Below are 14,366 nucleotides of genomic sequence, written 5' to 3'. Positions count from 1 at the left end.
ATGATTAAGAATTAGTAAAAAATTTGTGGCATCTTTTAAAAATCTTTTCAAGAACTACTGGGCCAATTTTGAACGAACGTGGCACAAATTATCCTTGGATAAAGGGGATTCAAGTTGGTTCAAATGAAGGACCATTAAGGGGATATACAGTATGGGCAATGCGGATTTCTTGTTTTCCGCGTTCCCGCGATGGGAAAAATCTAACGCGGTAATCTATAGGTAACTCAGATAAACTGCGTTCTCATCAAGGGATGACTATCAGTTACCTGTTCCCGTCGCGGTAACTTTTGTTAAAAAAATTGATCGGTTTTGTACCGTAAACAAATGCGAGTTATCTCCCCCGATTTTATTTTTGGTTGTTTCATTTATTCAATGTATTGTTAATTCATCTATCAAAATTACTGATTGTACACAAGGAAGATGATTATTTTAAAGTCATCAAGAATTGGGTAGTTTTAAAAAGGCACAACGAATTACACCGTGAATTTCGTGTAATGTATTACTACATTTATATTAAACAAAGTACATATTTTCGTGCGAGGTTAATTTAACACAAAACATCATTCTTATAGAGAGAGAGAGAGAGAGAGAGAGAGAGAGAGCGAGCATTAATATATCTAGAACCCTGTTCGGCCTTGGGGACACACGTCCTCCTATACACATATCCCCACCTACCCACATTCACACATATACAATTACAGTACAACACCTTAACATCTTACTGAATTACAAATAATTAAATGTATCCATGTAGTACTTATCCTAATTATGAGATACTGATTTTTCTTCAAATTGATGCAATTATTTCTTTTATTTTTTTTTTATTTTGAAATTCAATTAAATGAAATGTATGCAGAAGCAAGATACTTGTCTATGCACTTGCAATTTGCATGTTTAATCTCAGTTGACTAGAAAACTACACTGTAAGCCATGATCTGACAGGAAAGACAGAACTGTCAAGGTATAGATCTCTTCGATATATTATCTAATATTTTCTAAACTCTAGTTTCAAATTAATTTCTATTAAGACGATGTTTATAAATACCGATTAACTTTCCCGTGATCATCACTGACAATACGAAACCAAAATCTCTGAAGTAAATTATGTTTTACATTGTCGATTATACGGATAATGCACGTTAATATTCGTTCTGAATTACTCTGAAAATTTTAATTCACAAACATACATGCATAAGATTTAAATTGTACTTTTCAATTGATTCTATCCATTGGAAGTAATTGTCATTGGAGACAAGATAGTATTCAGACCTGTTATCAACTGTGCAAATACAGGTAGTTTACTCCGCCGCGGTATAAACGTGGTCCCGCGAAGCCCCGCTATGAAAAACCGCGACGCTGTAATGCGGAAAGGATTAACTTTCCGTCGCGGTGACGCGGTAAATAAGGGAATCGTGATGGCTGTACTGTAATCAGGGTTCGTACAGGTCCTTGAATCCTTGAAAAGTCCTGGAATTTTAATTTGAAAATTAAAGGCCTTGAAAAGTCATGGAAATCAGTATTGTTGCCAAAAGTTCTTGAATAGTCCTGGAAAATTATATAAATGGCAAATAATTTTTTATTAGGTGTTAAAATCAATCATCGATCTTTTGTTTGTCTCCCGGTGTTGTTTTTCTATGTCAAACTGTTTCTTCCCATTGTAAACAAGGAACCATTTAATGTTTAGCATGGTTTCCTTTTTAGTACGTAGTTTCCGGCCTGCCTAATTGAAGATTATCGCTCTTGCACTAGGTCGTCTAATAGAAAAAAAAATAACAAAACATCGTTTTTCTTATGTTATATCTCTACTATATGATACAAACCACAATTTAATAAATCCCATCCCAAAAAACCCAACAAAACGACGACACAAAACGCACGCGATATCCAACACTCGCACTTTTTTCACCAACGATAAACAAGGAGAACAAACGCAATCCACTTTTTAAAAAATAATGCACTAATATTAAGATCACATTTATAACACTAAATGATGGCACTAAAATCACGTCCACATAAAAAAAAGATACCAAGGGATTTTAAAATGTTCACTGAGCTAAATGCCTTGCACGAATCGGCCGATAACACTGGGCAGTTTGATCGGCGTATTTATGGACAAAATCTAACAACACTCAAACTGTTATGTCAAAATAACTGACAATTGTTTTAATTGAACACTACCTTTTCTCATCTAACTATGCCCAAGCTGTTTCAACTGTGATGCGATAAATTTTGTCCTACATGCTATCCGTAAATAGAGTTTTAAAATCGAAAGCAATCACACGATGCTAAACATGCATATGGTTGAGATATTATTTCTTTGATCATCAAAATATGAAAAATTTTATTGAGTACAATTTCTAAATAAACATCATTTAATTGCTTATCACTGGCTTCGATACAGGGTATGTGCTAGATCTATCAAAGCTTGATCAGTCAAGCGTCTCTAATCCCCTAACAGACCAAGAAATTTACATGGTGACTGCCTGGGGCAGCCAAGGTGTGAATGGCTTATTTTGAGAATCACTATTGAATAATTAGGGGTTTATTACATTTTTGTCGGAATTTTTACAACGTAATACCGAGTCCCGGCATCTTAGGACAACGTAATAACGAGGTCTATTTATTCTAAGAAAAGGAAAAGCCTAATTGAAGAAATAGAAGAAATGAAAGCTAAGAAAAAAAAAGGTGTGCAAAGGATATTAGCACTTTAGAAACATCAGCTGTTGAGTATGCAGAAAGAGAAGGAAAACTCACATTTATTGCGAAATCAAATGCCATGAGACGTGCAGTTCAAGAAACGAAGGAAACTATAAAAGAGATAGACAATGATTTGCAGGAAAAATACAAAGAACTATGAACATTAAACAAAATGGCCTTCATGTACAATTTGTACATATGATGATAATAATAAATGGATAACAAAATTATTTATATCATTTTAATGAATGCTCAATATTCTTATATTAAAACAAAGATCACATTTATGCATAATGAATAACACAAAATAAAAAATTAAGAAAATTAAATAAATACACTAACATAATTAACCCTGTTGGAGAAAGCTAAAAATTTTGGTCACCTATACATGAAGTGAGGTTCACAAAATCAACTGGTTTTAAAGGGACTGATTCACGATTTTCCCCAAAATTTTCTTTTTCACTTTTAATGATCAAAATCTATTGTTTAATGTGTTTAAAAGAGTTCACATAAAAATTAAGGTTATACATTATCACAGAAGCTCATTTTAGAGAGTTTATTATTTGTTTTGTTAACAGAGATTGCGGTATGTTATTGTTTACGAAATTTTCAAAAGAAATGGATATCGATCTGAATTTATTATATCTTTCACATTTCAAGCATTTTTGGGGTAAATGTGTCATCTAAAAGTTAAAATTTGTGACAATGCAAAATTAAGATGCTTTATATTACAAAATCAATATTTCACCTGTTTGTTTGTATACATAAAAAGACTCGAGTCTTTGTTTACATAACACAGATTTAAGGCTAAAATATTGCTTTTATTCTTGCATTCAGAAGGTCGAAAGTTTGGCTGTCCATATTAAATGAGTTATATTTTTAATGTTTACCATCAGAAATGAAAAAATATTTTTATCAAAAATCGTGAACCAGTCCCTTTAATACCTGCATATTTAAAACAAGAAAGAAATGGAAATTTAGTGTCTTCAGTCATTTTGAGATGTTGGTGCATTCTTTGGTACATCAATGAATAAGTGGTGACAACAAAGTTGTTTTTATAGGTTGCAGTAGTCTATCTAGATAAATGTGGAACTTGAGAAGCTTAGAATATGCTATTTTTAGAAGTCATAGTATCACATGCCAGCTATATAAATGTGTCAAAAACTTGTGGCATACATAAGTGTGATAAGAATATTTGATAAATAATTGATTAATGATGCGTAATTGTCTATAATTTTGAGTATGGAATTTTTAAAAAAATCCTGGAAAAGCCCTGGAAAAGTCATGGAAAATTGGAACAAAAAAGGTGTATGAACCCTGTGTAATCAAGAAAAGGCAAAAATAGGGTGGGGTCATTTAAAAATTTTCTTCTCAAGATCCACTAGGCCTCCTGACATAGTGTGGATTCAAGTTTATTCAAATCATGGCCCAAGGGGGTAGGCTGGAACCACAATTGGGGGTCAAATTTGTACATGAGGATATATAGGGTAAATCTTTAACAATCGTCTTCTCAAGAACACCAGTCCGTGATTACTCAATTAATATGCAAGCATTCCCAGGTAGTGCAGATTTAAGTTTTTCAAATTGTGGTCCCCAGGGGATGTGGTGAGGTCACCATAGGGATCAAAATTTTATATGGGAATATATAGGAAAAATCTTACATAAATATACATTTATATGTATACTCATATAAATATGCAGGAATCCCCATATAGTGCAGATTAAAGTTGGTTCAATAATGGGTGGGTTGGGGTGGGGTTTAGGATGGGACCACAATGGAGTATCAGTATTTTACATGGGGATATAAAGGGAAAAATTGTTGAAAATCTGCCTCTCAGGAACAGCAGGGCAATGATTGATCATATTGATATGCAAGCTTCTTCACATAGTATAAAAATAGACAGGCAATGCCTATAGATGAATATCTAATTTTATCGTGTGAAAAATCACAATTACTTTTAATACAAAGCAATTCAGACACAGTAATAAAATTTCATTTTCATTTGAAGTATAATCTTCTACCAATGCCTTTTGATTTCAAGATTTTATAGATGGTTGCTACAGTACCTGCAACGTTATTCTTGACATTCCTATCGTGCTCTATCGTGCATGTATCCTATCGTATCGTGCGTGTATCCTATCCTATCGTGTTTCAGGTTTTCCGTTTCTATTGTGTTTTGCGTTTATCAGGTCTATCGTGTATCGTGTTTTGCGTGTATCAGGTTTTCCATTTATCGTGAAAATCGTTTATCGTGTAGCTTCGGAAACTATCGGGATCGTATATAAAATCTAATGAAAAAGTACGATACTTTCCGAAACCTTTATTCGTTTTGTTAAAGAAGCTATTTTTAGAAATCGAGGAAAGACTGTATATTTGAAGGAGAACATAAAGTTGTCGATTTTAAGGCAGAAGAAGAGCTATTTGTCTGTCCAGAGAGAGTGAAAATTTATCACAATTTAATTCTAAGTAGTCTGGAAAGTAGGCAGTGGTCTGTCGAGCGAACCGAGGACAGTAAATCTGAAAGCTCGTTCATAAATATTTGTTTGTCTAGAAACAATTATTTGTAATTAACACTAACAGAAAAATAGGGAGTTCCGATTTGAAAGGGAAAATCAGTAAATTACATTGTTTATCACATTCATGTATATTTTAATAATGGTTCTTTTTCTTCCGATTTTTTTCACCTGTATGCTACTTATATAGCAACTGCTGAACTTGTGCGCGTCCTTATATCTGATTTTGTGTATCAGCCGTGTTTTGACAGCTAGCATTCTCAGGGACATTGTATGTCACACATTTAGAAAATTAAGTTTTAAAAGGGTGCAAGGGTGTTGCATCCCGAAATTCTGCTCAACTGGGCACGATTCCGCTGTTAAAATTTTTTTGTTTTTGTTTTTGTTTTTGTTTTTTGTATATTATACTTATACATGAACACATGTACCAATAGTCATACGTGTAGATACTGGAAATTTATGTTGGTTTTGATGATTATTTGAATTTTTTACACACTAAGCGTATCAAAATTGCGAATTTAAAACAAGCCGGGTTTTGTTTATGTTTTTTTAAACAGTTTATTTATGTTTTGTTAACAAAATATCAATTCAAATAAATATGTTCCAATTACTTATGACTATCAATTATCATTCATAGTGTAAAAATATCTAACAGGTGTAATGCGGTTGATTTTTTTAAAGCGGTCGTTATGAAAATAACTTGAGATGTTGAATGAGCCGTGAACTTAGAGCTTGATGCAAAATAACCCCCTCCTCGCTACACACACAATATTACTTGGTTTTATTTCATATTCAAGGTAATATACATTAGCATAAGAGAGCTACTGAAGCATGATATCACTACATTATATTACATTTAGTTAATTCCCTGTATAATTTATATATTAAACATTAGGTGACAATATGAATTTTAGAATCATTGGCTGAGAAAATTCATATAGATATCAAATAATGAATTCAATGCCGTATATATTTTAGTTTTTTTATTTTAGCTGTGATGGCATAAAAAAGCATAAATAAAAAAAAAAAGACGTACGACCGTGGATTAAAGAAATATATATGGTATAAAACCGATCAATGTTTTAAACAAATGTTACCGCGACGGGGACAGGTAACTGATAGTCATCCCACGATGAGAACACAGTTTTCCTGAGTTACCTATAGATTACCGCGTTAGATTTTTCCCATCGCGAGAACGCGGAAAACAAGAAATCCGCGTTGTCCATAATGTAGGTATATACTGAGCATTGAAATCCTTCAATATTATTATCAACATAATGTAATTATGTTGTAGGTATCAAAATTTCGTTCTGTCTAAATAGTTTCTAAATTTACAACATTTCTATCAGGTTTTCCGTTTATCGTGAAGATCGTTTATCGTGTTTTGCGTTTATCAGGTCTATCGTGAAGATCGTTTATCAGGTTTATCGTGTATCCTATCGTATCGTTCGTGTATGCTATCATATCATGCGTGTATCCTATCCTATCGTGTGTGTATCGTGTCCTATCGTTTATCATGTCAAGAATAACGTTGCGGGTACTGTACATCATGGAAATTATGAAATTCCCAGAGGGAAATTTAGTACAAAAAAAGTACCAGAAAAAAGTACAAAAAAGGTACCCAAAAAGCATGCTTTTTTTGGGACTAAATTTGGAACCATGCATTTGGTCGTTCCAAATTTATTCAAAAATAGCATACTTTTAAGTATACGAAAGTATACTTTTAGCATATCTTTATTTGTTGCAAAGTACATAAAAAGTATGATTGGAAATACAGAAAAAGCACAAAAATGTATTAAGTACAAAAAAGTATACTTTTAAGCAAGTATAGAAAAAGTATCATAAAAGTATACATCTCAGTTGATACTGAAAAAGCACAAAAGTGTATTAAGTACAAAAAAAGTATACAAAGAAAAGTACAAAAAAGGTATGCTACAGAAAAGGGTAGAAAACAAGATGTGTTTGTGAAATACTGACACCCCCCCCCCCCCTTTTTTACAACAAAACGGAACTACAAGACATTGCAGTTTTTTTTTTGGTTGTTGACAATTTCCAAAAACTAGATTAATGGTCAATGTCACAAGGTCAACAAATCAGGTATCATTGAAAAGGTCTTCTCACAAGATATTGCATATATGCTGAATATAAAAGCAGTACCTATGATTAATTAATATTTGAAAGATATGGCTTATTATTCAAATTTTCTAAGCTAAAAGGTAGGTCAATGTTAATGTCACCAGGTCAAGGATTTCCATGTCAATGGAAAGGAATACACATATCAAATGTAAAGGCTTTACCTTTTATGATGTAAAAGATATGATTTTTGCCAGACACACCAAAAACTATGATATATGCCCCCGAACCATTGAATCCGGGGAATATCATGTTGACACGATCATACATGTACCATCTTTTTGCTCACAACACTCATGAAAGTCAATGGACAATCTTTCCAGCTCCGCCTTCTCTGTAGTATTCAATGGTATTCTTTGTAGCTCTCTTCTCTTTGTAGTGTTCATTGACAATGTCTCCAGCTCTCTTCTCTTTGTAGTGTTCAATGACAATCTCTCCAGCTCTCTCTCTCTCTTTGTAGTGTTCAATGACAATATCTCCAGCTCTCTCTCTCTCTTTGTAGTGTTCAATGACAATTTTTCCTTCTCCCTCTTCTCCTTGTAGTGTTCAATGACAATCCCTCCAGCTCTCTCTCTCTCTTTGTAGTGTTCAATGACAATCTCTCCAGCTCTCTCTCTCTCTTTGTAGTGTTCAATGACAATATCTCCAGGTCTCTCTTCTCTTTGTAGTGTTCAATGCCAATCTCTCCAGCTCTATTCTCTTTATAGTGTTCAATGACAATCTCTTCAGTTCTTTCTTGTCTTCTGTGTGTTCTACTGTTGCCTATTATGTAAAAATGATACATATTGAAATGGCCTATTTAAACAAGATTATCAGTAATTAAAACTGATGGATGTTCCCCAAACTACATCTAACCAATGAACTACTTTATATAACAAATGACTTGCACAATGATCAATAACTGTTGAAATATTATAATAAAGTTGGGTGGTTTTTTTTCTTCATATATAAAGTATGATCAATTTCTGATAAAAAGTTTAGAAGGTATGATCACGGACAGAGACAATGACTAAATATGTTCCCCTGAAAAAATAAAATTTGTAAGGCCCCCCCCCCCCCCCCCCCCCCTATTTTCTACAAATTTACATGGCATTAATATTAGATAGAGATATTAAAAAACTCCAGATTTGGCACCAAAAATGACTATGTATTTTGGCTAATGTTTAATTTCACATGAGACTCCCCCCCCCCCTTCAGGAAATCCTGGATCCGCTGCTGTCAACCCAACCCAACTCCCCCTTTCTATATAGATCAATGACTATAGTGTGGAAAATGGAAACGTAAAAATGTTAAGCTTGAACTAATGAATTGAACCAATGCAGGACGAGTACCCCCCACCCCCTTCTGGAAATCCTGGATCCGCTGCTGTCATCCAAGATCTCTCCCCCCCCCCCCCCCTCCCCATTTCTATATAGATCAATGCATATAGTGTGGAAACTGGAAATGTAAACATGTATGAGCTTGAACTAATGAATTGAACCAATGCAGGATGAGTACCCCCTGCCCCGGCCTTCGTTTTTTTTTTTTAATTGGACCGCTAAAACCTAGTTTTTGTTTTGTTATAAGCCTAGCTATAATTTTCAAAAACTATCCTTACATGCTACATAAACTGAAAGGGTTTTGTTTGTTGCAAAATACAGAAATCTCTGGCATTACTTTAACTTACCATGTTGTGATGATCACTAGAACTTTACGTAAATCCGGCCCAAAACGCCTGGACATGCCGTTCTTGCAGGATGTCACCTTCCTTATATATTCCATGATTCTGGACTCCTGTCCTCATCCCACTCAACTAAGGAATATTTAGCAATTTATGCAAAATAACCTCCAATCGCGACATTTTGACCACTTTGAAAATTGCAGTGTAAAGACAATCGACCAATCAAATATGAGAGATACAGATTTTCGAACTTTGATCAATCACGTGAAAGTACGAAGATGGCCGAAAATTCTAGTCTTGTATTTATCTTTCATATGTATGCTGTTATTATTTCGTTTGTTTAAATTTTCTGCTCTTTAGAAACTAGTTCATAATTCATAACTGGTTTTAAAAACAAATACTAAGATTGTAATAATTAAAGATTGTTTACAGAGTCACCCGAACTCTTATCTATCATCACTTCCGCTTCCAAAGTTTGAAATCCTCGATCTGTGAACAGAGCGAGAAAAGGGAAAAAAGCATGGAATGTATAAGATCTATTTTGTGGACAACTTGGTAAAGGTTCCTAGAGTATTCTTATGGGATATGCGATGTGTATGACACTGTAAGAAGCAATCCTACCCAACTTGAAAAGCCATGAGGTCGAGCGGTACTGGTAGTAATGGCATTTTTCTTATTTGTTTTCTTTAATATTATTATTTGAAAAAGCATGTATTTGCGTAATTGAGAAATGGAAAGTTATGGTGAAATTGCTCGTGGATTGTTGCCCAATAATGATCAGTGTGAAACAATATATTGTTGTTTTAGTTCATAAATTATTATCAGTTGATTGATGAATGTCGCACATGAAGTCACTGTACCACGTGACTACCTAACTAATTAACGAGACTTTTGAAATCGGGGCTTATATTTAAATCCATATTGTGTAAATTGAACTTTTTCAAAAATAATCAAAATGCCAAAACATTCACGTTTCAACTTCAGAAACAATATGTAATCCAATCTTGATTTATTGATGTTTTATTTTGTATTTGTTATGCTGAACCTCATCTTTAAGCAAGCAATAAAGAAAGGACCTTCCCACTTTAGCTGTAGCTTGTGGTCCCGTTTACCATCTTTCTTTCCAAAGAAAAATTGATTTATCTAATATACTTTTTGGTAAATATCAAACATTGATGTATTTCCATTAAGTGTACAGTCCTTTCCCCCAGGAATATTGTAAGATAAGGGTAGAAAACTTAAGTTTTAAATGGTCACCCTTAGTCTTAAAACAGAATTACTACCCGAGGTCAATACAGGTAAATGAGGTAGAAAGAAAACGTATAGTTTTTGCAGATTTTTATTGTATTTATTTTTATGAATTTCATCACCAGCACAAGATTGTCCAATATGTCACAGCAGACGTATGGAGGTCCTTTGTACACCAAAATTTTTTTTTGTTTTCTTTAATCAAAATCAGGCCAAATTAGAGCATTTTAAAGCATCTTTTGAGCCATTTTCAATGTGTTCTTGTTACCATGGCAATAGTACCTCAATTACAAATGTTGGTGCCAAATTTTATGAGAGAGTATCAAATAATCACTATATGATAAATTCCAGCAAAATTGGTGAGGGCACCTATCCATCACTATTAAGAAAATTTTGATGTTTTAGTGTTTACAGTGAATGATTCTAAGAAAATATCCAATGGAGAATGTAAAAAAAGGTTACACATGACAGGTGGTCTCTTAGTACAGGTTGCCATGTGCAACAAGAATATATTTGCTTTAAGGGTTGGAATCTCAACCATTTGAAAGATATTTGAACAATCAAACAATGATGGGGTTGGGATGACCCCAGGGCACTTGCTCACTAGAATACTCAATGCATCTTGACATGTGCAGCAGGAATATATATAGTTTAGGGGTCAGGACCTCAATTGTTTTAAATACATTTCAACAATTATGAGATAGGGTTTTGAATGACCTCAGGGCACTTGCCCAACAGAACACTCAATGGATCTTGACATATGCAGCAAGAGTATATATGGTATGATATATTTTAACTATAGTGGCCTCTTTGCTAGTAACACAAGCATGATGGAGAGAATATTTAAAGGCAAACACTTGCGTGTGGTTATTGCTGTCTTATGACTGTTTACGGTCTAGAAAGTGACTGAAACTTAGTTATCTATGAGAAATATGTACATCTATTTTAGCATGAAGAAAGAACAAATAAATAAATGAACTATTAAAAATCGTTTTCATTTATGCAAGATAAAGTTCTGTCATTGAAACCAAGACAGTTACCTGAAAAATATAGAAGAAAACATGTCTAAACAAACCCAGGATGTTGTCAATCTGCTATTCAGTAACTATTGAAATCTGAATCATAACGTTGGACCTTTTTAAACTTTCTGAATCTGACTCGACCTTTGATCTTTTGAAGTTCTATCAAAGACCCTTGGACTTCAAGTTATGGAGAGTCACCTTTAGTTAAAGAAATTAGGTGATTTAAAAAATTTCTAGGCAAAAATAACCTGGAGTGAATGTGACAGATAATGATTCTTCTCATTTGACATTTATTTAATGATTTGGTGGCTTTCTGTTTCAGACCTCCCAGTATATCATCACATTATCATAGGAAAACTGTCTACATTGTGGCATGGGGGCCTTCTTGTTCAGGTAAAGCAATCTTCGTTTCTTAAAATCTCATTGTAATTGACATAGTAAGATGTTGAGATTTGTGTACATAGTTAACAATTTAGTTTAGCCAAAAAAGGTACAATGTAGAATTAAGTTTCTTGGGCTCAGCTTCATCGACGCATGGATGTTTAACACTATATGCATATCAATTTTGATTTTTTTCCATTTTAGCTCACATAAGCTGAAAGCTGACGAGAGCTATTTTGATCACTTTTTGTCTGGCATCAGTCTGTCCGTCCTTAAAATTTTTACATTTTGGACTTCTTCTCAAGAACCACAGGGCTAATTTCAGCCCGAACTTGTCACAAAGCATGCTTGGGTAAAGAGGATTCCAGTTTGTTTAAATGAATTGCCAAACCCCCTTTTTAAAGTGGAGATAATTAAGAATTAGTAGAAATTTGTGGCATCTTTTAAAAAATTTCTTCTCAAGAACCACTGAGCCAATTTCAATCAGACTTGGCACAAATCATCATTGGGTGAAAGGGATTCAAGTTTGATCAAATGAAGAGCCATACTCCATCAAAAGGGGAGATAATCAAGAAAAGGCAAAACTAGGGTGGGGCCATTTGAAAATCTTAAGAACCATTAGGCCAGAAAAATTGAACTTTATGTGAATGCTTCCTAACATAGTGTAGATTCAAGTTAGTTCAAGCACCTGTGGATGAAATAGAAAAAGAATGGTTGCGATGTTCGTCTTGGATTACATTGTACCAAAGGTGTTTGGCATCATCTAAGAAAGGAGAGCTTCAAATAAATTCTTTTATACTTTGTTTTTTCACAGATTTTGAATTTTTTTTTCGTGAAATTATGTATGTTTACCCTTTGTTAGATAGATGTATCACCACCCCACCCCCCAAAATAAATATGTTTAATTCAATTGTCATTAGACACAGAATATTACAAGATATTGCTTTCAGCAAACATCCATAAGTTGCGTTTTACATTACGCCAAGGGATATATTTGAAATATTTTTGAAACTCTTCACAAGAACAGCAGTGGTCATATTGATTTGCAGGTAGTGTATATTAAAATTGTTCAAATGATAGCCCCGAGTGAGTAGGTTGGAGTCACAATTGAAGAAGTTTTATATTTGAATTTACAAGCAAAAATCTTTAAAAATCTTGTTCTTTAGAATAACATTGGCATGATAAATATGCAAGCATCCACAGATAGTGCAGATTCAAGTTTGTTCAAATCATGGACCGGGAGTGTAGGATGGGGCCTCAATAGGGGATCAAAGTTTTACATGGTCATGTATGGGGGAAATCGTTTTAATCTCAAGACTAGTAGGTTTATGATTAGTCATATATTGATATGCAAGCATCATCAGGTAGTGTATATTCCAATTTATTCGAATCATGACCTTAAAGGGTAAGATTAGGCCACAATAGGGAATCAATTTTTTACATGGCAATATATGAAGAAATTAATCTGTATCAATGATACTTGTGTTCATTCAACATTAATATTTTTTCATATGGTTAGTGAAATGAAAAAAATTATTTGTGGCCGTTTTTTGACAGTTACATCAATTTGTTTCTTGATACAGTGGAACCTGTATATATACTTTTTTCGACATTTTCCCACTCACAGCCCATGAAAATTTCATTGTGATAATGAATCTGCAATTCACAATTAATCTGAAAATGTTTAATTTGTCCATGGGCACAACTGCCATCATGCTCTTTGAAGGGAAAGTACTGTCAAAATTGACCACAAAAATGAAAAAATAGTTTTATTTGCCAAAAAGATTATCTTATTAAAAAGAAAGACTCTAACCCTGTTGTCAGTGAAATTCAGAAACTTTATGATTTAGAGGTATTTGAGTGCATATAGACAAAAAGGTGACCTCAAAGTGATAACTTTTTTTGGCAAGAATTCTGAATCTCGCTGTGGGTCGATTCCTCGAGCTAATCCATATCATCCTTTGTCTGTCGTTGTCATAAACTTTTCACATTTTCCTCTTCTTCTCCAGAACCACTGGGCCAATTTCAACAAAACTTGGCACAAAGCATCCTTTGGTAAAGGGATTCAAGTTTGTTCAAATGAAGGGCCATGCCCCCTTCAAAGGGGAAATGATTACAAAAATGGAAAAATATGGTGGGCATCATTTAAAGATCTTCTTCTCAAGAACCACTAGGCCAGAAGAGTGGAGATGTACCTGAAAGCTTCTTGATATAAAGTAGATTCAAATTTGCTAAGATCATGGTCCCCAGGCGTAGACTGGGGTCACATAAGGCAGGGTTCGAAATTACCTCATGTCCGTAAGTCCGAGACTAGTAAAAAACGTGTCGAACTAGTAAACTCTCTATAGCACTAGTCCGTACGGACTAGTGAAAATCCGGAAATCAATCTTGAATTGGATAAGATTTTAGCACGATTTGTCTTAGTCTCTTAGATGTTTGAACTTATGGTCGATTACCTGCATGATTAAGTGTTTGCGTGACTATGACATCCTGATCTTTCAAACACATGGAGTGCGTTCGAGACCGCCATTCTTCGAACGAGCACAAATTCCTGCCGATTCCGAACTCCGAGTACGCATCACGAGAACGGATTCGAGGTGCAAGAACTGCAAGTAGTGTGATTTAAGAACAAGCACGTTTGTGCGCACATGTTCTCGTCATTCACGACTCAAACACAGGAGTTTGTAACACTATAGCTAATGACTTGGTAA

The 14,366-nt window shown here is 34.1% G+C and overlaps 1 protein-coding gene across 1 annotated transcript in view; it reads left to right on the top strand.

Moving 5' to 3' along the window:
- Positions 1 to 14,366, top strand: part of LOC125682083 (gem-associated protein 5-like) — a 311,122-nt gene that overhangs the window by 51,150 nt on the left and 245,606 nt on the right. The window contains exon 9 of the mRNA XM_048922476.2: positions 11,597 to 11,667. Coding sequence (XP_048778433.2) covers positions 11,597 to 11,667 — 71 coding nt within the window. The remainder of the gene's footprint in view (positions 1 to 11,596; positions 11,668 to 14,366) is intronic.

Source organism: Ostrea edulis, chromosome 2, assembly GCF_947568905.1.
Source record: "Ostrea edulis chromosome 2, xbOstEdul1.1, whole genome shotgun sequence".
NCBI lineage: Eukaryota > Metazoa > Mollusca > Bivalvia > Ostreida > Ostreidae > Ostrea > Ostrea edulis.
The sequence above is the reverse complement of the archived record's forward strand: the minus strand, read 5'-3'. Positions and strand labels throughout refer to the sequence as shown.